Below are 27,406 nucleotides of genomic sequence, written 5' to 3'. Positions count from 1 at the left end.
AGAGTGTATCATTGTCTGGGTCTGAGCCATGATGGTGTTTTATTATCTGGGTCTGTGTTGTGAGAGTGTATCATTGTCTGGGTCTGTGTTGTGATGGTGTTTTATTATGTGGGTCTGTGTTGTGAGAGTGTACCATTGTCTGGGTCTGTGTTGTGATGGTGTTTTATTATGTGGGTCTGTGTTGTGAGAGTGTATCATTGTCTGGCAGGTCTGTGTTGTGATGGTGTTTTATTATCTGGGTCTGTGTTGTGAGAGTGTACCATTGTCTGATGGGTCTGTGTTGTGATGGTGTTTTATTATCTGGGTCTGTGTTGTGAGAGTGTATCATTGTCTGGGTCTGTGTTGTGATGGTGTTTTATTATGTGGGTCTGTGTTGTGAGAGTGTATCATTGTCTGGCAGGTCTGTGTTGTGATGGTGTTTTATTATCTGGGTCTGTGTTGTGAGAGCGTATCACTGTCTGGGCCTGTGTTGTGATGGTGTTTTATTATGTGGGTCTGTGTTGTGAGAGTGTACCATTGTCTGACGGGTCTGTGTTGTGATGGTGTTTTATTATCTGGGTCTGTGTTGTGAGAGTGTACCATTGTCTGGGTCTGTGTTGTGATGGTGTTTTATTATCTGGGTCTGTGTTGTGAGAGCATATCACTGTCTGGGTCTGTGTTGTGATGGTGTTTTATTTTCTGGGTCTGTGTTTTGAGAGTGTATCATTGTCTGGGCCTGAGCCATGATGGTGTTTTATTATCTGGGTCTGTGTTGTGAGAGTGTATCATTGTCTGGGTCTGTGTTGTGATGGTGTTTTATTATCTGGGTCTGTGTTGCGAGAGTGTATCACTGTCTGGGTCTGTGTTGTGATGGTGTTTTATTATGTGGGTCTGTGTTGTGAGAGTGTATCATTGTCTGGGTCTGTGTTGTGATGGTGTTTTATTATGTGGGTCTGTGTTGTGAGAGTGTACCATTGTCTGGCGGGTCTGTGTTGTGATGGTGTTTTATTATCTGGGTCTGTGTTGTGAGAGTGTATCACTGTCTGGGTCTGTGTTGTGATGGTGTTTTATTATCTGGGTCTGTGTTGTGAGAGTGTATCATTGTCTGGGTCTGTGTTGTGATGGTGTTTTATTATCTGGGTCTGTGTTGTGAGAGCGTATCACTGTCTGGGTCTGTGTTGTGATGGTGTTTTATTATCTGGGTCTGTGTTGCGAGAGTGTATCATTGTCTGGGTCTGTGTTGTGATGGTGTTTTATTATCTGGGTCTGTGTTGCGAGAGCGTATCACTGTCTGGGTCTGTGTTGTGATGGTGTTTTATTATCTGGGTCTGTGTTGTGAGAGTGTATCATTGTCTGGCGGGTCTGTGTTGTGATGGTGTTTTATTATCTGAGCCTGTGCTATGAATAAATGTTACACTATGTCTGAGTTTTTCAGCAGTGCTGTCCTGTTTACAATATTGGAAACTGTCAACACTGATCCCAGAACCTGAAGCAGCAAAATCTGCTCAGAACCCCTGGATCTGAATCCTGAACACCGAGGCCATGATTGGTGCTCTGGTCTGCACGAACTGAAACGATAATAAATATTTTTGATATTTTCTCCAGGATTTTTTGCATATTTGAAATTGATAAAAGCAAAAGTGTTAACATTGATCTGTTATTGATTGGGCTCGACTTGGAGATTTTATCTGAAAGGTTTTATTTTTATATCTATCCATTGGTTTCCAGTAATGAACTAACTCCAAGAACAATCATGCTTTGTCCCTTTCTGCTTCTTGTGTCTTGTTCTTACCAGTTTGACCCTACTCTCCGCAGGGAAACTCAGGACAAACATTGTGGATGTGTTCTGTCATTTGTTTGCAATATAACTGGTGACAGTCCAAGGTGTGAATTATGATACTGTTAGTAACTTGACTGTTTATATCCTGTCCCACTTTTCACCAAAATAACATGAGAATAAAGCCCATAGCTCAACCTGGCCTCATTCTTAGGCTTTCCTCATGGTAAACTGCCCTTTTCTCTACAAGCTGTCTTGCCGGCTGGAGACATTCATATTAATCCCAGACCCAAATGAAAATACATATAATGAATTAAACAACAAGGTTGCAATGTTCGGTAGCCCTGCACATTTATACATGATTCCATACTCTTATAATATTGGTAGCCCACACCTCATCTCTGTTGTAAACACTGCCCAGTCTTTGTTGTCATCTGGTCAAACAATGCAAAGTTTCATGGAACACACATTGACAGAACCCATAGATGACACATAGCAGCAGACTGAAAGGGACAAGGCTGATAAAGATTATCCCGAGCGTAACATTCTGAATCACCAGCAGGTAAATACCAAGGGGAACCGAGCTGAAATAAAACAATCCCAAAGTCCAAGTGAGAAAGTGAGGAAATCCCTTCCAGAGACAGGGCCGGCATGTGCCTGCCAGCTGCTGGCAGGATACGGATGCCAGGGAGTCCATGCTGGATGGCCTGTAGCTGATGATTGGCAATGTGTTGGTGGTGTTGGCTTGAGTTGGTTCTCTCTGAGGATCCGTTACGGTGATGAGCAGGCAGTTTGAGGAGTTGCTGGTCATCTCACTCAGGGTTGTAAGATTGGCAGGTAACAACATCAGCTCGGACGTTGACCAGTTCTTGGCCTTGTCTGGCTCTCTGAGGATTGCCATGATGTGAGGGTCATCCTGCAGTCGGCACACCTTTTCCTTCACTACCATCGTCTCCTGTCTGCAGAATGGGCAGCTGATACTGTGGGCCGAGGAGGATCTCAGGCTCTGGAGACACTTTGCACAAACACAGTGATGGCAACTTAACACCTTGGGCTTTCTGCTGTGTAGATCATAACAGTTATAGCAGATCCTACACTCCAACTCACTCAAAGCCTCGGGGTGAGGGAGGGTGCTCTCTGTCTGACATTCCTCCTGGCTCATATTGACCTGAACAGAAGTGCCCAGCTCTGTCACACTAACTCCAAACAGAAATTCCCGGCTGTGTCCTCACTCTCCGGGAGTTGTTCAATCCACAAGAAACGGAGCTATAAAGTTATTACAGCCCAGTTACCATTCAGCCCCTCATTGGACACACCCCGAAACAAACAATCCTCCTGCAAAAAAACAGAGGAACTGGTTAATGCCATAATTTCCATGGTTACATGCCTATCCTCACTGACCCAGCCTTGACAGGCCAGGCTTGGTCACGTGTGGCTAATTAATGATTATAAGATAAAGCAGTCCTTTCCAAACCAGAACCCAGCCAACTTCTCATCATTGCTAAGCTGTTAATATCCATCAGTAGTTCAAGAAATACCACAAAAATGAGTGTAAATGCAGGTTATTGAGTTCATCCATCCATAAACATTTATGATTCTCCATCACCTCAAGTACTTAATGAGTAACACCAGGCTGGTGTAAATCATGATGTACCGAATAGGCAGCTTTACAGTATAGAGACAGCTTTATTCTATATCTAACCCTGTGCTGTACCTGTCCTGGGAGTGTTTGATGGGAGTCATGATGTGGCAATGCCAGCATTGTTTGATGGGGACAGTGTTGAGAGCTTTAGTCTGTATGCACCACCGTGCTGTATCTGTCCTGGGAATGTTTGACGGGGACAGTGTAGAGGGAGCTTTACCCTATATCTAACACCATGCTGTACCTGTCCTGGGAGTGTTTGATGGAGACAGTGTCAAGGGAGCTTTACTCTATATCTTACACCGTGCTGTACCTGTCCTGGGAGTGTTTGATGGGGACAGTGTCAAGGGAACTTTATATCTAACACCATGCTGTACCTGTCCTGGGAGTGTCTGATGGGGACAGTGTCAAGGGAGCTTTACTCTACATCTTACACTGTGCTGTACCTGTCCTGGGAGTGTTTGATGGGGACAGTGTCAAGGGAACTTTACTCTATATCTAACACCGTGCTGTACCTGTCCTGGGAGTGTTTGATGGCGACAGTGTGGAGGGAGATTTACTCTATATCTAACCCAGTGCTCTAGCTGTTCTGAGTGTTTGATGGGGACAGTATAGAACATAGAACATAGAACATTACAGCGCAGAACAGGCCCTTCGGCCCACGATGTTGCGCCGACCAGTTACAAAAACAATGACCCACTAGCCTATACCAATCCCTTTTCGTCCATAAACCTATCCAGAGATCTCTTAAACGCCCCCAAACTAGACGCATTTACAACTGCAGCAGGCAGGGCATTCCAATCCCTCACCACCCGCTGGGTAAAGAACCTACCCCTGACATCCGTCCTGTAGCTACCCCCCCTTAATTTAAAGCCATGCCCCCTCGTGCTAGCTTTCCATAGAGTTTTTTTATATAGAGTGAGCTTTACTCTGTATCTAACCCTGTGCTGTACCTGTCTTGGGAGTGTTTGATGAGCACAGTGTGGAGGGAGATTTACTCTATATCTAACTCTGCGCTGCACCTGTCCTGGAAATGTTTGATGATGATAGTGTAGAGGAAGCTTTACTCTATATCTGACTGGTGCTCTATCTGTCCTCAGAGCTTTTGATGGGGACAATTTAGAGTTAGCTTTATTCTGTACCTAACCCCATGCTGTACCTGTCCCCCGAACACCAAGGTGCAATTTACCATGGCCAATCCACCTAACCCACACAGATTTGGACTGTGGGAAGAAACCGGAGCACCCGGAGAAAACACATGCAGACACAGGGAAAATGTGCAAACTCCACACAGACAGTGACCCAAGCCAGCAATCAAACCCAGCTCCCTGGCACTGTGAGGCAGCAGTGCTAACTATTGTGCCACCATGCCACCCACAACTTAAGGAACAATTATATGCATTGCAACAGTTATGTGTTCCTTTCTGCTACAAAAACACAAGAAAGCAGCCCAATCATGGTTAACAGAATAAATGAAAGATTAGATTCAAAGAGAGCCATACAAAGTTGCTAGAAAATGTAGCAAGCCCAAGGATTGGGAGCAGTTCAGAATTCGTCAAAGGGAGGACCAGGTGATTGGTTAAGAAGGGAAAATAGAGAATGTTAATAAACTTACAAGTAATATAACAGTAGACTGCAAAAGCTCTGTAAGTATAAAAAAAATTAGTGAAGACAAATGTAGGTTCTTAACAATCCAAAACAGAATAATTTATAATAGTGAACAAGAAAATGGCAGAGCATTAGCAAGTGTTTCTGTCTTCCCAGAAATGCTAGGGAATGTGGGGTCTAGCAAGGAATTGAACAAAGAACAACCCAGCACGGGAAACAGGCCCTTCGGCCCAATGAGCCCGCGCCGCCTCTTAACAAAACATTTCCCTACACCTACCTTGCCCCGTGTGTATGCGTAAGATACCCCCATTGGAAACCAGATTCAGGGGAAAATAGTGTAGAGTCAATTTGAAGGAAATTGATATTACTAAAAAAGGAACTGGAGAAATTAATGGGACTGAAAGTCAATAAATCCCCAGGGCCTGATAATCTATATCCCAGAGATCTAAAGGAAGTGGCCATGGAAATAGTGGACACGTTGGTTGACATCTAATAAAATTCTGTAGGTTCTAGAACAGTCTCAGCAGGTTGGAACAGTTCCAAGTTTGCTGGTGTCACAAAACTTGGTGGGAATGTGAGTGATGAGAAGAATGTTAAGAGGCTTCAAGCTGATTTAGACAAATTAAATGAGTGGGTAAAAACATGGTAGATGCAGTATAATGTGGATAAATGTGAAGTTATCCACTTCAGACAGAGAAACAGAATGACAGAGCATTATTTAAATAGATATAGATTTGAAAGTGTTGATGTACAAAGGGACCTGAGTGTCCTTGTACATCAGTCACTGAAAGCAAGCAAAGAGTAAGTTGACCTTCATTGCAATAAAAGATGAGCACAGGAGCACGGTTATCTTGCTGCAGCTGTACAAGGTCTTGATGAGACCACACACAGAGTAATGTATTCAGTTTTTGGTCACTTTACCTATGAAAGGATATACTTGTCACAGAAGGGTTGTAGCAAAGTTTCACAAGGCAGGATTGTTGTATGAGGGGAGATTGAGTTTAGAAGAATGAGAGGGGATCTAATTGAAATGTATAAAATTCTGACAAGGCTGGACAGTCTGGATGCAGGGATATTTCCTCTGGCTGGGGTCGCATTGTCAGGATATGGGGTAGGCAATTTAGGACTCAGATGAGCAGAAACTTCTTCACTGAGAGAGTGATGAATCTGTGGAATTCTCTATCATTTTGAATGGCAGAGCAGGCTTCATGAGCTGAGTGGCCTACTCCTGCTCCTAGTTTCTGTTTTTCTACGTTTCTCTCTGGGGGGAGGATAATGACCATCTGAGAGAAGAAATTCCTCGTCATCTCCATATTAAATGGGAGACCCCTTATTCAGAAACTATGCCTCTTTGAGGATTCTCCATAAGGGGGAACCATCCCCTCAGTGTCTACCCTGTTGGGATCCCCTTAGAATCTTACATGTTTCCATAAGACCATCTCTCAATCTTCTAAACTCCAGTGGGTATAGGGCCAAACTGCTCAACATTTCCTTCATCCCAGAAATCAGCCAAGTGAACCTTCTCTGAACTGCTTCCAGCGCAATATATCTCTCAGTACGCAGATGAAAATCCTGTGCATAGTCTTAGCAATGTAGTGGACTTGTCAACATTAAGGGCATTTAAAGGGTTATTGGATAAGCATATGGATGATATTCAAATAGTGTAGGTTAGATGGGCTTTAGATTTGTTTCACAGGTGGGCGCAACATCGAGCCCCGGGGGGCCTGTACTGTGCTGTAATGTTCTGTGTTCTAATGCCTTGTGTATTTGTAACAAGAGGTGAGGCCACATTGAATCTGGCACTAGGTAATGAACCAGACTAGGTGTTAGCTTTGGAGGTAGGTGAACACTTCGGTGATAGTGACCACAATTCAGTTATGTTTACTTTAGCAATGGAAAGGGATAGGTATATATCGCAGGGCAAGAGTTATAGCTGGGGGAAAGGAAATTATGATGCCATTAGGCGAGATTTAGGATGCATAGGACGTGGAAGGAAACTGCAGGGGATGGGCACAACTGAAATGTGGAGCCTGTCCTTGATATGTACGTACCTGTCAGGCAGGGAGGAAGTGGTCGAGCGAGGGAACGGAGGTTTACTAAAGAAATTGAATCTCTTGTGAAGAGGAAGGAGACTTATGTCAAATGAGATGTGAAGGCTCAGTTAGGGCACTTGAGAGGTACAAGTTAGCCAAGAGGGACCTAAAGAGAGAGCTAAGAACAGCCAGGAGGGGACATGAGAAGTCTTTGGTAGGTAGGATCAAGGGGGACCCTAAAGCTTTCTATAGGTATATCAGGAATAAAAGAATGATTAGGGTAAGGTTAGGGCCATTCAAGGACAGGAGTGGGAACTTGTGCGTGGAGTCCAAAGAGATAGGAGAGGCACTAAATTAATATTTTTTGTCAGTATTCACACAGGAAAAAGACAATGTTGTTGAGGAGAATACTGAGATACAGGCTATTAGACTAGACGGGATTAAGGCTCAGAAGGAGGAGGTGTTAGCATTCTGGAAAGTATGAAAATAGATAAGTCCCCTGGGCCGAATGGGATTTATCCTAGGATTCTCTGGGATGCTAGCAATCTAGATTGCTGAGCCTTTGGCTTTGATCTTCAGGATGTCATTGTCTACAGGAATAGTGCCAGAAGACTGGAGGATAGCAAATGTCCCCTTGTTCAAGAAGGGGAGTAGAGACAACCCTGGTAACCCTGGGACCAGTCAGCCTTACTTCTGTTGTGGACAAAGTATTGGAAAGGATTATAAGAGGTAGGATTTATAAACATCTAGAAAGAATAATTTGATTAGGGATAGTCAACACGGTTTTGTGAAGGGTAGGTCGTGCCTCACAAACCTTGTTGAATTCTTTGAGAAGGTGGATGAGGGTAGAGCAGTTGATATGTTGTGTATGGATTTCAGTAAAGCGTTTAATAGAGTTTCCCAAGATAAGCTATTGCAGAAGATAAGGAGGCATGGGATTGAGGGTGATTTAGCGGTTTGGATCAGGAATTGTCTAGCTGTAAGAAGTCAGAGGATGGTGGTTATGGGAAATGTTCATCCTGGAGTTCGGTTACTAGTAGTATACCGCAAAGATCTGTTTTGGGGCAGCTGCTGTTTGTCATTTTTATAAATGACCTGGATGAGGGTGTAGAAGAATGGGTTAGTAAATTTGCGGATGACACTAAAGTTGGAGGAGTTGTGGACAGTGAGGGTGGATATTGCAGGTTACAGAGGGACATAGATAAGCTGTCAAGCTGGGCTGAGAGGTGGCAAATGGAGTTTAATGTGGAAAGTGTGAAGTGATTCACGTTGGAAGGAGTAACGGGAAAACAAGTACTGGGCTAATGGTAAGATACTTGGTAGTGTAGATGAGCAGAGAGATCTCGGTGTCCATGTGCATAGATCCCTGAAAGTTGGCACCTGAGTTGATAGGGTTGTTAAGAAGGCGTTCGGTGTGTTAGCTTTTATTGGTAGAGGAATTAAGTTTTGGAGCCATGAGGTCATGTTGCAGCTGTACAAAACTTTGGTGTGGCTGCACTTGAAGTATTGTGTACAGTCTGGTTGCTGCATTATAAGAAGGATGTGGAGGTATTGGAAAGGGTGCGGAGGGGATTTACCAGGATGTTGCCTGGTATGGTGGGAAGGTCGTATGAGGAAAGGCTGAGGGACTTGAGGCTGTTTTCATTAAAGAGAAGGTTAAGAGGTGACTTAATAGGCATGTAAGATGATCAGAGGATTAAATATGGTGGACAGTGAGAGATGGCTAGCACAAGGAGACATAGCTTTAAATTGAGGGGTGACAGATATAGGACAGATGTCAGAGGTAGGTTCTTTACTCACAGAGTAGTAAGAGTGTGGAATACTCTGCCTGCAACAGTAGTGGACTTGCCAACATTAAGGGCATTTAAATGGCCATTGGATAAACATATGGATGATATTGGAATAGTGTAGGTTAGATGGGCTTTAGATTGGTTTCACGGGTCAGTGCAACTTTGAGGGCTGAAGGGCCTGTGCTGCACTGTAATGTTCTATGATCTACATTCTAAAACACATGGACCATGAACAAGATATTTCACATGATTTGCTTTTCATAAGTTATATTGACTCTGCCTGATTGCATTATGATTTTCTAAATATCTTGCCTTCAAATATCAGGGAACTTCCAGAATCCATGTTCACTTATTTAACCAACCATTGCCAGATATGTCTTCCTCCCCTTTTGCTTCCCATGTTAGCTCATACTCAGTTCTCTTTCCTTAGGTACACTTCCCTTCACCTCTACCATTACCATCATCACCCCCTTCTCAAAAACAAACCCCAGGCCTCTGTTTTTGTAAACTCTGTCCTCTCTCCAACGTCCTGTTCCTCTCCAACATTCCAGTCCTCCCCAAAGTCCCACTTCCCAAATTGATTCCCAACTTTCCTAGAATATTCTCTGTGGATTGGAAACTGCATCTGTTCCACCTCTGTTCAAGAAAGGAGGGATACAGAACGTAGGAACCTGTTGACCAGTTAGTCTGAATCTGTCTTTGGAAAAATGCCAGAATTCATTATTAAGAAGGTGATAGCAAGATATTTAGAAAATCATAATACAATCAGGCACAGTCAATATAGCTTATAAAAAGGAAATCATGTGAAATAAACTTAGTTAGCGTTGCTGCAAATATCTAGTTCATGGTCCATATACTTTAGAACATAACTTTTGGAAATGGGGATATTGGATTGAAACAGGATTCTGCCCTACCACCTTTGGTAACAGTCCTGGAAAGGCTGTTACCAAAGTCACAAATGAGATCTTGTATGACTGTGAATAGATAAACTCTCCTCCCTCGTCCTTCTCCACCAGTCTGCAGCCTTTGACACAGTTCACCAACCATCCTCCTCCAATAGTGTCTGGCTGGGTGGGACTGCTCTCCCCTGGTTCCATTCGAATCTATCTAACCCTAGTCAGAGAATCACTGGCAATGGCTTCTCTTCCTGATCCTACACTGTTACCTCTAGTTTCTCCCAAGAATCAGTCCTTGTCCCTCTCCTATTTCTCACCACATGCTGCCTCTTGGTGACATCATCCCAAAGGGCAGTGTTAGTTTTTACATGAACACAGGGCGACATGGTGACACAATGGTTAGTACTGCTGCCTCACAGAGCCAGGGACCCGGGTTCGATTTCCGGTTTGTTAACTTTTCCCTCAGAGCACCTGAACAGGTGCCAGAGTGTGGCGACTAGGGGATTTTCACAGTAGAACATAGAACACTACAACACAAACAGGCCCTTTGGCCCACAAGTTGCGCCGATCATATCCCTACCTACCAGGCCTAGCTATAACCCTCAATCCCATTAAATCCCATGCACTCATCCAGAAGTCTCTTAAAAGAAGCCAACAAGTTCACCTCTACCACCACCGACGGCAGCTGATTCCACTCACTCACCACCCTCTGAGTGAAAACCTTACCGCTGACATCTCCTCTGCACCTACTCCCCAGCACCTTAAACCGGAGTCCTCTCGTAGTGGTCATTTCAGCCCTGGGAAATAGGGTGGATTCCAGAGGCTATCTATACCTCTCAACATCTTATACACCTCTGTCAAGTCACCTCTCATCCTTCATCTCTCCAGGGAGAAAAGACCTAGCTCCCTCAACCTATCCTCATAAGTCATGCCACCCAATCCAGGCAACATCCTTGTAAATCTCCTCTGCACCCTTTCAATAGCTTCCACATCCTTCTTGTAATGAGGCGACCAGAACTGTGCACAGTACTCCAAGTGGGGTCTGACAAGGGTCTTATAAAGTTGCAGCATTATCTCCCGACTCCTAAACTCAATCCCTGAATTAGTGTAATTTCATTGCACTAATCAATAACCTGACAACTCCCAAGCTCTTCCTCACCACCAGCTCTCTCCACTCCCACACTGTCTATAAATTATCAATTGCCTATCCCATATCCAATACTGGATGAGCAGAAATCTCCTCCAATTAAATGTCGAGAAGACTGAAGTAATTGTTTCAGGCCCTGCTCCATTCTCTAACCACCGACTCCACCTCTCTGAGCTCCAACCAAACTCTTCTCAAATTTGGCATTATCTTGGCTCAAAGCCGAGCTTCCAAACATTCCCTCTATTTAATTACGACTGCGTTTTTACACCTCAGCAGCACTGGTGACTCAGATGCTGCAGAAACTCGTATCCACGGCTTTATTCGCCTTCACTTTTGGTGATTCCAAAACATTCCTGGCTACTCTCCCTCATTCTGTAAATTCAAAGTCATCCAGAGCTCAGCTATCCATGTGTTAACTGACAGCGAGTCCCAGTCCCCTGTCCTCCCTGTGTTTGCTGACCTACACTGCATCCCAGTAAAATTACAGCTCGATTTTCAAATACCTCATCCTTGCTTTCCAATCCCACCATCCCAATTCTACCCCCCACCCATTCCCACTGCCTCCTCCAGTCCCACCATGCACCCAGATCTTTGCGCTCCTTGAATGCTGGCCCCTTCTATATCCCCCGAACTGCTCCTCCACTAGTGTCTGAGCTCCTCAGCTGCCTGGGACCCCGAGCTCTGGAAATTCCTCTCTAAACCGCTCCCACTTCACTCACCCCTTTAACATGCTCCTTAAAACCGTCCCCTTTAACCAAGGCTTTGGCCATTTTTTTAATAAGGGACATGTGATTCACTGTCAATTGTATTGGATAAATGACCCCTGTGATGTGCCGATTGAAATTTTACAGGTAATTTATCAATGGAAATTATGTTTATCCCCGTCCAGTCCTCTTCAAATCCATCTTCTTTCTTTCTCCTCCGTCTCTCCGCCTTGCTCTCTCTCTCTCTCGTCTCCCAGTCTCTGCCTCCCTCCCTTTCTCCATGTTGCTTTTCTCTAGCTGCCTCTTTCTCTTTCCATTTCTCTCCCTCTCTCTTGTTTATCTCTGGTTTCCTCTACATTCCCCCTTCTTTCTCTTTCTGTATAACTCTGTGTCGGTCTGCATTTTTTTTCTGTCTGCCTCCGGCTCCCTCTCTTTGTCTTCTTTCCTACCCCACCCCACCCCCCCCGCTTTCCACTTTGGTGGTTCTTTCCCTCAGGAATGTTCTCAGTATTAGGCGATGCTGCTCTTTGTGATTTCTCTTACAGCAGCAATATTACTCAGCTGCTAATAATGTCTTTGCTGCAACATTCATTCCCGACTCTCTGCTGCTTGAATCTGGTTTGAGATCCTCACTAAGGCTTACAGAGACAGTGAAAACATAGAGTTAAGATTGGAGACAGGCCCAAAGTCACTATGTTTACCTGATAGCGGTTGAGGACGGTGCCGAGAAGGAGAGACGTGACTGCTTGGTGCATCTCTCAGGGTCGGGCTGGGTCCAAGAGCGAACAGAAAGAAGGCGTTTCACACGATTGCTGACCTCTCCATGTCTGCTTCTAGACTGGACCCTCCTGCCAGTGACTCACTGCCGCTTCTCCAGTCACTCTGAATCGAGAAGTCGGTGTCTGGGTTTATAGCCAGAAAGCGCACACAGTGAGAACCAAATACAGGGGAGAGGATAAATTCATCAGCACATACTGCAGAATCAGGGCGAGAGAGAGTGACAGAGGGAGAGAGAGAGTCACAGAGAGGGAGAGAGTGACAGGGAGAGAGAGAGTCACAGAGGGAGGGAGAGTGACAGGGAGAGAGAGAGTGACAGAGAGAGAGAGTGGCAGGGAGAGAGAGTGACAGAGAGAGAGAGAAGTGACAGAGAGAGAGAGTGACAGGGAGAGAGAGAGTCACAGAGAGGGAGAGAGAGTGACAGGGAGAGAGAGTGACAGGGAGAGAGAGTGGCAGGGAGAGAGAGTGGCAGGGAGAGAGAGTGGCAGGGAGAGAGTGACAGAGAGAGAGAAGTGACAGAGACAGAAGTGACAGGGAGAGAGAGAGTGACAGAGAGAGAGAGAAGTGACAGAGAGAGAGAGTGACAGGGAGAGAGAGAGTAACAGGGAGAGAGAGAATGACAGAGAGAGAGAGTAACAGGGAGAGAGAGAATGACAGAGAGAGAGAGTAACAGGGAGAGAGAATGACGGAGAGAGAGAGTGACAGAAAGAGGGAAAGTAAGTGACAGAGGGAGAGAGAATGACAGGGAGAGAGAGAGTGACAGAGGGAGAGAGAAAGAGAGTGACAGAAAGAGGGAAAGAGAAAGAGACAGAGAGACCGGCAGATGGAGGAAGAGAGAAGGAAAGAGAAGAGTGAGACAGAGAGAAAGGGAGAGACAGTGACAGGGGAAGAGAGAGAAAGAGTGACTGAGAAAGTGAGAGAGAGTAACAGGGAGAAAGAAAGAGAGAGAGAGAGAGAGAGGGTGGGGGGGAGAGAGTGACAGAGAGAGTGACAAAGGGAGCGAGAGAGTGACAGAGGGTGAGAGAAAGAGAGAGACCGAGAGAGAGAGACAGAGAGAGAGTGAGAGAAAAAGTGGTGTGACAGAGAGAGAGTTGGGCAGAGAGAGAAAGAAAGAGACAGACTGAGACAGAGAGAATAGGGTTGGGGAAACACATCAGCCACGATTGAATGGCGGAGCAGACTGAATGGGCTGATTGGCCTAATTTGACTCCTGTGGCCTGAAGAGATATAGAGAGGGTGAGGGGATCACCCTGGTATGCACGAGTTTCTATACTCAGTCATCTTGGGAGTTGATTGCAGCCACGAGGCTGGGAGTGTCTTTTTTGTTTTAAACTGTAAATAAGTTTTCCCTAAACTGGTGAACGAGCATCTTTACGTTTGGTGATGAAGGTAAAAATAAACAATCCTCAGACTGTGAGAATCCAGTTTACACTGAGATTGTGTGAAGTTGAGAAAAGAGTTACCAAGATGCCCCTCTTTGGGTGGATTGATCCATTTCACTTTCCATGGAGGACTGGAAGCAGTACATATACCACCTTGGGAATTACTTCTAAGCGAATGAAATAGGGGAAGAGGCAAGGCAAATCCCCTGAGTGCATGTGGAACTCAAACTTATAGGCTGGAATTTTCCTGGCTGTTCAAGTCCCGCTGCTGCTGCAAATGAGAGTGGAGAATTTGGTGCTCAGTCAAATTGCTGTTCACTGTAACGGGAACAGAAAATCCTGCTGGCAATTGCGTTGGAACGAGATAGGATCAGGCAGGCTAGGAAGGTGTTTGTCTGGGGTAAGGGGAGATACGAAGAAGTCAGGAAGTTACTCGGACAAATAAACTGGAAGGAGGCGTTCTTAGGGAAAAGTACCGAAGGAAGGTGGCAGATATTCAAGGAATGTGTGTCTGGAGCTCTGAATGACAACGTTCCGATGAGACGAGGGGGTTTTGGTGGGTCGAGGGAACCGTGGTGCACAAAGGATGTGTTGAACCTAGTCAGGAAGAAAAGGAAGGTGTACAAGAGGTTCAGGGAATTAGGAGATGTTAAAGATCTTGAGGAGTATAAGGACTGTAGGAGGGAACTTAAAAGGGAAATTAGGAGAGCCAGAAGGGGTCATGAGAAGACCTTGGCGAGTAAGATTAAGGAGAATCCCAAGGCCTTCTATAAATATGTGAAAGGTAAAAGGATAAGAAGAGAAGGGATAGGACCGATAAAAGGTGAGGGGGGAATGGTTTGTGTGGAACCAGAAGAAATGGCGGAGGTGCTTAACGAGTACTTCGCCTCAGTATTCACGGTGGAAGCCGATCTGGGAGATTTTGTTATGGATTTGCAGCAGATGGAAAGGATTGAGTACGTGAATATTAAGGAGGAGGATGTGTTGGAACTTTTGAATTCTATCAAGGTAGATAAGTCGCCGGGACCAGATGGGATGTACCCCAGGATACTGTGGGAGGCGAGGGAAGAGATTGCAGAGCCCCTGGCGATGATCTTTGCGTCGTCAATGGAGACGGGAGAGGTTCCAGAGGATTGGAGGATTGCGGATGTAGTTCCTATTTTTAAGAAAGGGAACAGAGATAGCCCGGGAAATTACCGACCGGTGAGTCTGACCTCAGTGGTTGGTAAGCTGATGGAGAGGCTTCTGAGGGACAAGATTTACGAACATTTGGAGAGGTTTGACATGATCAGGAATAGTCAGCATGGATTTGTCAAGGGCAGGTCGTGCCTTACAAGCCTAGTTGAGTTCTTCGATAATGTGACTGAACACATTGACGAAGGAAGTGCCGTGGACGTAGTGTACATGGACTTCAGCAAGGCGTTTGATAAGGTCCCCCATGCAAGACTTCTTGAGAAGGTGAGAGGGCATGGGATCCAAGGGCCTTTGGCCTTGTGGATCCAGAACTGGCTTGCCTGCAGAAGGCAGAGAGTGGTTGTGGATGGGTCTTTTTCTGAATGGAGGTCAGTCACCAGCGGAGTGCCTCAAGGATCTGTTCTGGGACCCTTGTTGTTTGTCATTTTCATAAATGACCTGGATGAGGAAGTGGAGGGATGGGTAAGTAAGTTCGCTGATGACACGAAGGTCGGTGGTGTTGTGGATGATCTGGAAGGATGGCAAAAGTTGCAGCAGGACATAGATAGGATGCAGGACTGGGCGGAGAAGTGGCAGATGGACTTCAACGCGGATAAATGTGTTGTCGTCCATTTTGGCAGAACCAACGGGATGAACGAGTACACTATTAAGGGCAGAAGTCTGAGTAGTGTTGAGGAGCAGAAGGATCTTGGGGTCCGGGTCCACAGGACTCTTAAATCGGCCTCGCAGGTGGAGGAGGTGGTCAAGAAGGCGTATGGTGTACTGGCCTTCATTAATCGAGGGATTGAGTTTAGGAGTCGGGAGGTAATGCTGGAACTTTATAAGACCCTTGTCAGGCCTCATTTGGAGTATTGTGCGCAGTTCTGGTCGCCTCACTATAGGAAAGATGTAGAAGCTATTGAAAGGGTGCAGAGGAGATTTACAAGGATGTTGCCTGGACTGGGAGGCATGCCTTATGAAGTTAGGTTGAGGGAGCTGGGACTCTTTTCCCTGGAGAGACGAAGGTTGAGAGGCGACCTGATAGAAGTTTACAAAATGTTGAGAGGAATAGATAGGGTGGACTCTCAGAGGCTATTTCCCCGGTTTGAAATGGTCGCTACGAGAGGACACAGATTTAAGGTGCGGGGAGGGAGGTTCAGAAGTGATGTTAGGGGTAAGTTTTTCACTCAGAGGGTGGTGAGTGAATGGAATCGGCTGCCGTCAGTGGTGGTGGAGGCGAACTCGCTGGGGTCTTTTAAAAGACTTCTGGATGAGTATATGGGGTTTAATGAGATTGAGGGTTATAGATAGGTCTGTAGGTTGGTAGGTGATGTGGTCGGCGCAACTTGTGGGCCGAAGGGCCTGTTTGTGCTGTAGTGTTCTATGTTCTATGTTCTATGTTCTATGAATGGCCGGAAGATTCTGACCATAATCTGATTCACAGAGGGCAGTAAGAGTTCAGTGCACAGATGAGAGACTGGGGGAAGAGCTGGGTTGTGGCATCTCCAATGAGAAGGTCAAATCCTGAGTTAGAACAAAGAAAATTACAGCACAGGAACAGGTCCTCCAAGCCTGCACCAACCATGCTGCTTGACTGAACTAAAACCCCTTACCCTGCTGGGGACCATATCCCTCCATTCCCATCCTATTCATGTGTTTGTCAAGAGGCCTGTTAAAAGTCACTATCATATCTGCTTCCACTACCTCCTCCGACAGCAACTTCCAGGCATCCATTACTCCCTGTGTAAAAAACTTGCCTTGTACATCTCCTTTAAACCTTGCCTCTCGTACCTTAAACCTATGACCCCTAGTAATTGACTCTTCCACCCTGGGGAAAAAGCTTCTGACTATCCACTCTGTCCATGCCCCTCATAATCTTATAGACTTGTTAGCGCGAGTGGGCGAACACGACCACTACGGACTCAGAGTCAGGTTCAACAGCGGTACAGCTTTATTTTTACGTCGACGGAGGTGCAGTCAGGACATACAATCGAACTGTCCTGAAAGCACTCTAAAGGCCTGCCACAATGAGTTACAGTTATACCTGAACTTGATCCATTATACAATTCAAATGCTAATGTTTTGTTTACAGTATTTGACTCTGACCATCCTGTTTCGATGTCTTCAAGTACTGTAATGATGTTTTTAAGTGTGTGTTAATCATTTCTGTCTGATGGGTTTATTAATGGTCTAGAATCTCTGGTGTTTGAACAATGGGTGTTTGACTACTCTCAGGAAATTTGAGGGACCAGGGATGCTTCCTTAGCTATGCTAATCTTTAGGTATCTCCATAGAGAGTTGCTTGATTAGATCAGAGGTGCTGATTTGGTTGGATGGGGGTGTATTTTTTAATTTAGTTCCTGTAGGTGCCATCCTGTCCGGTTCCCTTTGTGTGTAGCCCTCATTTGCATTCTGAAAGCATGTCCTTGCCTGTTAGCCTGTGTCGGTTCCCTTGTGACTAGTCTGCTTCCATATTGTGATATTGTGTACCCAGTTTCATAAAATTTGTTGTCCGATAACAGACTTCTATCAGGTCACCCCTCAACCTTCATTGTCCCAGTGGGAACAAACCAAGTATCTCCAACCTCTGCTCATAGCTAATGCCCTCCATACCAGGCAACATCCTGGTAAATCTTTCCTGTACCCTCTCCAAAACCTCCACATCTTTCTGGTAGTGTGGCAACCAGAATTGAACACTATATTCTAAATGCGGCCTAACTAAGGTTCTATAAAGCTGCAACATGACTTGTCAATTTTTAATCTTAATGCCCCAGCTGAAGAAGGAAAGCATGCCATATGCCTTCTTGACTACCTTCTCTACCTGTTCACCAAGATCCCTCTGCAAGATTTCTTGCAACGTATCAGGTAGACAAACATGTGACAGACACCTCCAGACGCTGAAAGATGTCCTCATAAGAACAGGATATGGCGCTCGACTCATAGATCGACAGTTCCGATGCGCCACAGCAAAAAACCGCACCGATCTCCTCAGAAGACAAACACAGGACACAGTGGACAGAGTACCCTTCGTCGTCCAGTACTTCCCCGGAGCGGAGAAGCTACGACATCTTCTCCAGAGTCTTCAACATATCATTGATGAAGACGAACATCTCGCCAGGGCCATCCCCACACCCCCACTTCTTGCTTTCAGACAACCACGCAACCTCAAACAGACCATTGTTTGCAGCAAACTACCCAGCCTTCAGGAGAACAGTGACCACAATACCACACAACCTTGCCACAGCAACCTCTGCAAGGCATGCCCCCCCATGCCAACTTTATAGTTACGAAAGCCCACCACACCTCTACTTTCTCAGAAGACTAAGGAAATTTGGCATGTCAGCTACGACTCTCACCAACTTTTACAGATGCAGCATTCTTTCTGGTTACCTTGCAGCTTGGTATGGCTCCTGCCCAGGACCGCAAGAAACTACAAAAGGTCGTGTGTGTAGCCAATCCATCACACAAACCAGCTTCCCATCCATTGACACTTCCCGCTGCTTCGGCAAAGCAGCCAGCATAATTAAGGACCCCACGCACCCCAGACATTCTCTCTTCCATCTTCTTCCATCACGAAAAATATGCAAAAGTCTGAGATCAAGTAGCAACCAACTTAAGAACAGCCTCTTCCAGACTTTTGAATGGACCTACCTTGTATTAAGTTGATCTTTCTCTACACCCTAGCTCTGACAGTAACACTATATTCTGCACTCTCTCGTTCCCTTCTCTATGAACGGTATGCTTTGTATAGCACGCAAGAAACAATACTTTTCACTGTATAATAATACATGTGACAATAATAAATCAAAGGAATCTGGGACTGAACCCTGAATCACACAGAATCCGGGGAGGGAGTGGGGAGTCTCTCGGAGTGCTGGAGGGTGGGTTGGTGGGGGAGGAACACACCTGGACTATATGGAGATAATGTGGGAGAGTGGGATTAATTTTGGAGTGCTGTAAGGTGTATAATCAATGGAATCGGGTCTGTGTGGTTCCTGTACGTGGAGCCTGTGTCCCCTGTGGAGAGCATCCTCCTCAATGCTGTATTTCAGCCAATGGCAACGTGTAACACCATTCAATCAACAGACAGTCAGATTCACCACAACCAGTTTACTTCAGTAATTATGTACAATATAAAATAGAAAATCAAACTCTTTACATAATTTAGACATCACTCCCTCCCTCTCCACAGTTAGTATACATGAAACCCAGCACTTTGCTGCCATTGTTCGAGACTCAATCTTTTCTACAGAGATGATTATTTCAGATGAACACATTCAGTTCAGTAATTCCTTCACTGTCAATCAATGCATGGAGCAGACTGAATCACACAATGAGGCCATTTGACCCATCGTATTTGTGCTGACCTTTTAAAAAAGGAAATGCAATTCATCCCACTCCTAGCTCTCCCCCAGGAACCTACATAGTTGACCTTTTACAAATATTTATCCAGTTCATTTTACATGTTCCTCTTATCCTCCCATCCAGATCCCGACTCAGTGAGAAACATTTCCTTCCCTCGTCTCTGCTGCTGCTGTCAATGACGTTAAACTGATATCCTTGGCTTCCCAGCCCATCTCCCAATCCAACCCCAGGAACCAAAAGGAATAAGAAAAGGAAAGTCTTGACAGAAGTTTCACTGGAAGAACAACAGGGGCAAACTTCCCCTTGGAAGTCATTTATTCACCGTTTTAGGATGACAGTGAATTAGCGGTCAGTGGGGTGTCAAGTGTCCAGTGGCCAGCTGCCCTAATGCAATGACGGACATACTCAGTACCTCGTGGGCCTGAAGTTAATTTCTGCTTCATTTCACTGCAGAAATTGACGTGAAGAATTCCACCAATCAGAAGCTCAATGACATGTCAGGTCATTGGCTTGTTGAGACTGGGACGTGAACCAGGCAGGATCTGGTCTCAATGTGAAGCCTCTACACAAGCCGACAGGTCACTATGGCCTGTGCTTTTGTGATTTAGTTCATGGATGAGGCAGGGAGACAGACTGTGATGCTCAGAGAACCTAGTGTAGAAGCACAGAGTTAGGAATGTGGGACTGAGTCTCCCCATGCTTGTCTATGATATGTCTCATTAACTATACACAGCGTGTCGGGTGCCAAACATTTGTGTCTGGTCTCTAGAATTCTGCCGATGTTTCTCCACAGAAAACCTTTGGATGTGTTCCCTCAGAGACTGCACCATCCGCTCCTCCACATTCACATCTTCTTGAGTTGCATCCTGCTTGGGAGTCCTCATCTTCCTGGAGATCTGAAAGAAGAGAGTTTATATTGAGAATGTACAGACTTACATTCATTGACCAGTTTTCACATTCCCAGAGCTGGATGGCTGAATTACTTTTTAAAGTGCAGCCATATAGGGACACAGCAACCAATTCATGCACAGCAAGATCCCACAATTAGATAATGATCTGACAATTTTTTTTTCCTTTTGTATTGTTGGCTGAAGGATAAAGATTGTACAGGAAACTGGGGAGATGTTTCTTTCTTTGTTTCAGATAGTGCCGTGAGATTCTTTATGTTCAGCTGAGAGGATCCATAGTACCCTCAATGCATTAGATCGCCCACGCTGCCCCAGAGTCAGTGTCCTATGGCAGAGAGCGTGCTGTTTCGAGCTTAGGGAAGAGAGGTGGGGCAATACAGCAACAAGTGGAGCGAGGAGCTTCATTAGGGTGGTGGGATCAAAGCCACACCTTAAACACCAGTCTGTGAAGACTACCCCAGTCCAATGGCTGTCCAAACAAAAGCCGCGTACCTCTAACTGGGCCATGTTTGACTGGGGCTGGGGGATGGACTTTGAGCAGATGGACAGTTTGTTTGGAGGGTTAGCTCAGTCTATCACCCCTAAGCTCAGGTAAATTGGTGAAGGTATTTAAAGAAGGCAAACTCCTTTCTGCTTGTAGGATTAGAACTTATTCTGGGACATTTCCTGTGTTTTAGGGATTGTTTCCTGCAGGCCCAGGTAATACTGGTGGAAATCATACAGCAGCCATGTATCAATATTAGAATATAGGGAATAAACTCACCTTGACACTGCAGTAACAGATCAGCCCTTTGATGACATTTAAAACAGCTGCCAAGCTCAAATAACCAATGAATGGCACTGTGGCTGGGATACAGAGGCAAAATGTTGGCCAAGACGTGTCAAGCTGCTGGACAGCAAGAGAGGGTTCCACCGAGGTTGCTGCTGGCTGTGTGACTGGATCCGGGGGTAAACACACTGGGAAAGCAAAATGAGAAATCATCAGTAATTTGTCAGAGTCAGACAATGGTTAGAGCCCCACAAACAATAGAAATCCTCCTCCCTTTTAAATAGGCAGCATAGTGGTTAGCACTGCCAGGGACCTGGGTTCAATTCCAGCCTTGGGTCTCTGTCTGTGTGGGGTTTGCACATTCTCTGCGGCTGCATGGGTTTCCTCCGGGTGCTCCAGTTTCCTCCCACAGCCCGAAAGACATGTCCAATGACACATTAGCCAAATTCTCCCTCAGTGTACCCGAATAGGCATCAAGGGGATTTTCACAGTAACTTCATTGCAATGTTAATTGAAGCCTATTTGTGACAATTTCACAGCAGCAAATGGTAAATGTAATGGGGCATGCTGGGAAGGTTGAGGAAAAGACAGTTTGGAATCCGGAAGTTTATAAAAAGATTAAAACCAGGAAAATGTGATGATTTTTTAATAAAACACTGCATTTTTCTCAACAGGCCCAATGCTGGGCACCTTTGGAAGAATGTGAAGGGCGAGAGGAAAATTGATTGGAATGGTTCCCGGGCTGAGGGTCTTCAACTCCACAGGGAGAAACCGGGCTGGTCCCTTGGAGACGAGAGATTGTGACGAAATCTGAGAAGTTCAAAACCAGGACGGATTTTCATAAAATAATTACAAAATAAATTCTCCAATGGCAGAGAGGCAGTCACTGGAGCCGGACTCCATCACCAGACAAGAGATTCTCGGATGTTATGAAAATAAATATATTCGTTCTCTTAATAGGACAGAACCTTAATATAGGCAGTGTGTCCCCGTCCTGCCCAAACCCATCAGAAATGGTTCATGAGGAAGTTGGTTATGTGTTTGACATTTTAGGCTGGTTAATACGCGTTCTACTAAAAACTGAACAATTTGTTCACACTCTGTTACTGCTCAGCTCCCGAAATAAGCCTGACACCATTACTGAGGGGCCACCCCCAGGAAACATCTCCCCGTCACATCAGCCTCGACACCCTCACCCCCCTCTCCCCTACTCCCTCACCCCCTCTCCCCTACTCCCTCACCCCCTCTCCCCTACTCCCTCACCCCCTCTCCCCTACTCCCTCACCCCCTCTCCCCTACTCCCTCACCCCCTCTCCCCTACACCCTCATCCCCTCTCCCCTACTCCCTCACCCCCTCTCCCCTACTCCCTCACCCCCTCTCCCCTACACCCTCACCCCCTCTCCCCTACACCCTCATCCCCTCTCCCCTACTCCCTCACCCCCTCTCCCCTACACCCTCACCCCCCTCTCCCCTACTCCCTCACCCCCTCTCCCCTACACCCTCACCCCCTCTCCCCTACACCCTCATCCCCTCTCCCCTACTCCCTCACCCCCTCTCCCCTACACCCTCACCCCCTCTCCCCTACACCCTCACCCCCTCTCCCCTACACCCTCACCCCCTCTCCCCTACACTCTCACCCCCTCTCCCCTACACCCTCACCCCCCTCTCCCCTACTCCCTCACCCCCTCTCCCCTACTCCCTCACCCCCTCTCCCCTACACCCTCACCCCCCTCTCCCCTACACCCTCACCCCCCTCTCCCCTACTCCCTCACCCCCTCTCCCCTACTCCCTCACCCCCTCTCCCCTACACCCTCACCCCCTCTCCCCTACACCCTCACCCCTCTCCCCTACACCCTCACCCCCTCTCCCCTACACCCTCACCCCCTCTCCCCTACTCCCTCACCCCCTCTCCCCTACTCCCTCACCCCCTCTCCCCTACACCCTCACCCCCTCTCCCCTACACCCTCACCCCCTCTCCCCTACACCCTCACCCCCTCTCCCCTACACCCTCACCCCCTCTCCCCTACTCCCTCACCCCCTCTCCCCTACACCCTCACCCCCTCTCCCCTACACCCTCACCCCCTCTCCCCTACACCCTCACCCCCTCTCCCCTACACTCTCACCCCCTCTCCCCTACACCCTCACCCCCTCTCCCCTACACCCTCACCCCCTCTCCCCTACACCCTCACCCCCCTCCCCTACACCCTCACCCCCTCTCCCCTACACCCTCACCCCCTCTCCCCTACACCCTCACCCCCTCTCCCCTACACCCTCACCCCCTCTCCCCTACACTCTCACCCCCTCTCCCCTACTCCCTCACCCCCTCTCCCCTACACCCTCACCCCCCTCTCCCCTACACCCTCACCCCCTCTCCCCTACACTCTCACCCCCTCTCCCCTACTCCCTCACCCCCTCTCCCCTACTCCCTCACCCCCTCTCCTCTACACCCTCACCCCCTCTCCCCTACACCCTCACCCCCTCTCCCCTACACCCTCACCCCCTCTCCCCTACTCCCTCACCCCCTCTCGCCTACACCCTCACCCCCTCTCCCCTACACCCTCACACTCTCTCCCATACACCCTGATCACCCTCCCCTACTCCCTCTCTCTGCACTATTTCCTCACACCCTCTCCCCAGTCTCTCACACTCTCTCCGACTCAATCACACACTCATCTCTATTCCTTCACACATTCTCCCCTTCTTCTTCACACTCCCTCCCCAACTCCCTTGCATTCTCTCCCCTACTCAGTCCCATTCTCTCCCCTGCTCAGTCCCATTCTCTCCCCTACTCAGTCCCATTCTCTCCCCTACTCCGTCCCATTCTCTCCCCTACTCCGTCCCATTCTCTCCCCTACTCCGTCCCATTCTCTCCCCTACTCAGTCCCATTCTCTCCCCTACTCAGTCCCATTCTCTCCCCTACTCAGTCCCATTCTCTCCCCTACTCCGTCCCATTCTCTCCCCTACTCCGTCCCATTCTCTCCCCTACTCAGTCCCATTCTCTCCCCTACTCCTTTCCACTCTTTCCTCGCACCGTCTCCCCTACACTGTCACCCCCTTCACCTATTCCCTTACACTCTCTCCCCTATTCCCTCACACTCTCTTCTCTACTCCCTCACACCCTGTCCCCTACTCCCTCTCACCCCCTCCCCGATCCCTCACACCTCTCTCCTACTCCTTTACACCCTCTCCCTTACTCCCTCACATTCTCTCCCCTACTCACACACACTCCCTCACCTAGTCCCTCACAATCCCTATTCTACTCCCTCACCCCCCTTTCTCCCTTGCACCCTCTCCCCTAGTCCCTTGCACTCCGTCCTCTACTCCCTCGCACCCTCTTCCATACTCCTTTGCACTCTCCCCCATCTCTCACACTCCCTCCCTACTCCCACACCCACTCCCCTACTACTTTATCCTATCTCACTACTCCCTCACACCCTCTCCCCTACTCCCTCACACCCTCTCCCCTACTCCCTCACACCCTCTCCCCTACTTGCTCACACTCCTCCCCTACTCCCTCACGCCCTCTCCCCTACTCCCTCACACTCTCTCCCCTATTCCATCACACCCCCTCCGCTACTCTCACACTCTCTCCCTACTCCCCTTGCACACGCTCCTCTACTCTCTCACACCCTCTCCCCTACTCCTCCACCCTCTCCACTGCTCCCTCACTTCCCCTTGCCTTACTCCCTCACACTCTTGCCCCACTCCTTCACACCCCTCTCCTACTCCCTCACACTCTCTCCTTTATTCCCTCACATCCTCTCCGCAACACCATCACAAAATGTTAACCTGTTTGATTAACCCAAGAGTTCAAAAATGCTTACCAAAATAACCATCCTTTTTTTCAACCGTTTTCAATGTTTGGTTGTCAAATTGGAACAGTTTATGTACTTCGAGTTTTGTATTTTGGAAACTTTCCCAGTCATTAATTTTGCAATTGTTTAATACTTTTTAAAATATCAGTGTTTGGTGGCCAACTTTGTGCTTTTGGGACAGTTTTACAGCCACATAAACTATTCAGCTGACCTGAATCCATTTGAAATATCATAAATCTGAACACAAAGTTCAGGAAACAAAGTCTTTAGCCCTGTGTTTATCCGCTTGCGAGTTCAACCCCTCTCTCGCCATAGACAGATCTCCAGCTGCCACCTGAACCCACTGGCAGCTAACCCCACAAACCATTGACCCTTATCAATGTTCTACCAACTTTCCCGCTTGTCCCCCCCCCGGATTCTCATGTTGATTCAGACTGTCCTGGAAGCCGAGTGTTCAGCTGACTGAGCCTGAGCTGGATTTCAGTGCTGAGGGTTAGATGAGTCAGAGTCTCACCCGAAAGGTTGACGTCTCCATCCTGATTCCTGCCTCCCAGAGTGGCAGAGAGGGAACACCGATAAACTCCCGCATCCGCCTCGGTCACCTTCACAATAACCAGTGAGTCATCCTCAGCGATCAGCACACTGCCGTTAAAACCTTTGTAAAGTTGAACTTCACCTTTTGTTTTCCGGATAATTCCCATCAGATTTGTCTCACCGATTATCTGTGGTTAGAGTGAAGATTTGTAGTGAGTCACCTGTAAGCAGCAGAATCTCTGAAACAATCACATTATTTCATTCTTGCTCTTCTAGACGAGGCTCACTGTTATGCTCCTAGCCAATCATAAAGAAGAAAATCTTTTTATAAGCACGAACTCTGATCCCTGTCAGGTACTCCAGTATCTGCTGTTCCCAAAACTTCAGCATGATGGAAATCATCATCTCTTTGTATTTTTACAGGCAACATCTCCCTGCCTGTATCCCATCATCTCACAAGCAAACATCTCACTGCCTGTATCCCATCACCTCACAAGCAAACATCTCCCTGCCTGTATCCCATCATCTCACAAGCAAACATCCCTCTGCCTGCACCCCATCACCTCACAAGCAAACATCCCTCTGCCTGCACCCCATCACCTCACAAGCAAACATCTCCCTGCCTGCATCCCATCACCTCACAAGCAAACATCTCCCTGCCTGCACCCCATCACCTCACAAGCAAACATCTCCCTGCCTGCACTCCATCATCTCACAGGCAAACATCTCCCTGCCTGCACTCCATCATCTCACAGGCAAACATCTCCCTGCCTGTATCCCATCATCTCACAGGCAAACATCTCACTGCCTGTATCCCATCATCTCACAAGCAAACATCTCCCTGCCTGCACCCCATCACCTCACAAGCAAACATCCCTCTGCCTGCACCCCATCACCTCACAAGCAAACATCTCCCTGCCTGTATCCCATCATCTCACAGGCAAACATCTCACTGCCTGTATCCCATCATCTCACAAGCAAACATCTCCCTGCCTGCATCCCATCACCTCACAAGCAAACATCTCCCTGCCTGCACCCCATCACCTCACAAGCAAACATCCCTCTGCCTGCACTCCATCACCTCTCAGGCAAACATCTCCCTGCCTGTATCCCATCATCTCACAGGCAAACATCTCCCTTCCTGTACTCCCTCATTTTATCCCCTTCACTTACAACTCCTACATGCTGCAGCAAACAGAAAGGCTCTTTTCTTTTTGGGTGGAATTCTCCCATCTGGGACTAAGTTGTGTAATGGGGATGGGGATTGGGAGTGTTTCCTGCTGTAGAGGCTGGTCCTGACCGCATTAAATATGCAGCCGGGGGTTTAGCACCATTTTCTGTGGGATTGTGTATATCCACTGTCATATTTCAAAGGTACGGAGTCACCCACCTTCTGAAGAAAGAAAATGGATCTCCAGCAGCATGTTGAGGCTGGAAGATGTACCTCCTCAATGACATTGAAACTGAAAGATCCACCTGATTAATGCACCCCCTCCCCTCACCAGCTCCCCCCTCCTCCCCTCACTTCCACATCCCCCCAACACATACACACACATACACACCCAATGCTGTGGTGTTCCAGGGTCAAAGATTACCGGTGGCCTCCAACCTGAAGTCCATAGGCAGTTCAGCTACATCCTGACCTCTGCAGGCTAGGTGTTCTGCACCAGAGTGTTTTCCCACTGTCATTGTAAAGAATCAGGGGTTGGGGAAAGGTTCCGGTCAGCATCCCATTAGTGGGATGCAAATCAACTTCACGGCAGCACCCGATGGGTTTCCCAAACTGCCAAAGCAGGCAGGAGTAACACGTCCTGCTGGAAATTCACCGCGGTGTCAAACCAATTGTCAATCTTCCTGCTCCTCTCTTGCCCTCCATCAAGTCTGCTGGTGGGGATATGGGAGAATTCCATTCTATTTCCTTTTCGTTTCCCTCTGAACTCAGCCTGATTCTCATTAACACACTTGTCATAAACACACTTTTTTTTCTTTATCTTGATCACCAATCGTCTGTCATCCAGGCCAGCCTAATTTTCTTTATCCTACTGTCACACATTCTGGCAATCTATCTCGACTGTATCAGAATCATCTCCTCTATAAAGGCAGCC

General features: G+C 47.2%; 1 protein-coding gene across 1 annotated transcript; it reads right to left on the bottom strand.

The window, feature by feature from the left end:
* Window positions 1–1,697: 1,697 nt before the first annotated feature.
* On the bottom strand, window positions 1,698–12,407 carry LOC145353738 (E3 ubiquitin-protein ligase RNF182-like). Its single transcript, XM_080204509.1, has 2 exons — window positions 12,278–12,407; window positions 1,698–3,091 (listed from the first exon to the last, which is right to left on the bottom strand). Exon 2 carries the CDS (start codon window positions 2,916–2,918, stop codon window positions 2,187–2,189), a length of 732 nt encoding a protein of 243 aa, XP_080060635.1. The 5' UTR covers window positions 2,919–3,091; window positions 12,278–12,407; the 3' UTR covers window positions 1,698–2,186.
* Between the last annotated feature and the right edge of the window lie 14,999 nt (window positions 12,408–27,406).

This window comes from Carcharhinus amblyrhynchos, chromosome 16 (assembly GCF_965287045.1).
Source record: "Carcharhinus amblyrhynchos chromosome 16, sCarAmb.v2.hapA, whole genome shotgun sequence".
NCBI classification, from domain to species: domain Eukaryota; kingdom Metazoa; phylum Chordata; class Chondrichthyes; order Carcharhiniformes; family Carcharhinidae; genus Carcharhinus; species Carcharhinus amblyrhynchos.
The sequence above is the reverse complement of the archived record's forward strand: the minus strand, read 5'-3'. Positions and strand labels throughout refer to the sequence as shown.

Excerpts from the sequence above, each read along its gene's own strand:
- LOC145353738 (XM_080204509.1), bottom strand. The coding sequence starts at position 2,918 with ATGAGCCAGGAGGAATGTCAGACAGAGAGCACCCTCCCTCACCCCGAG.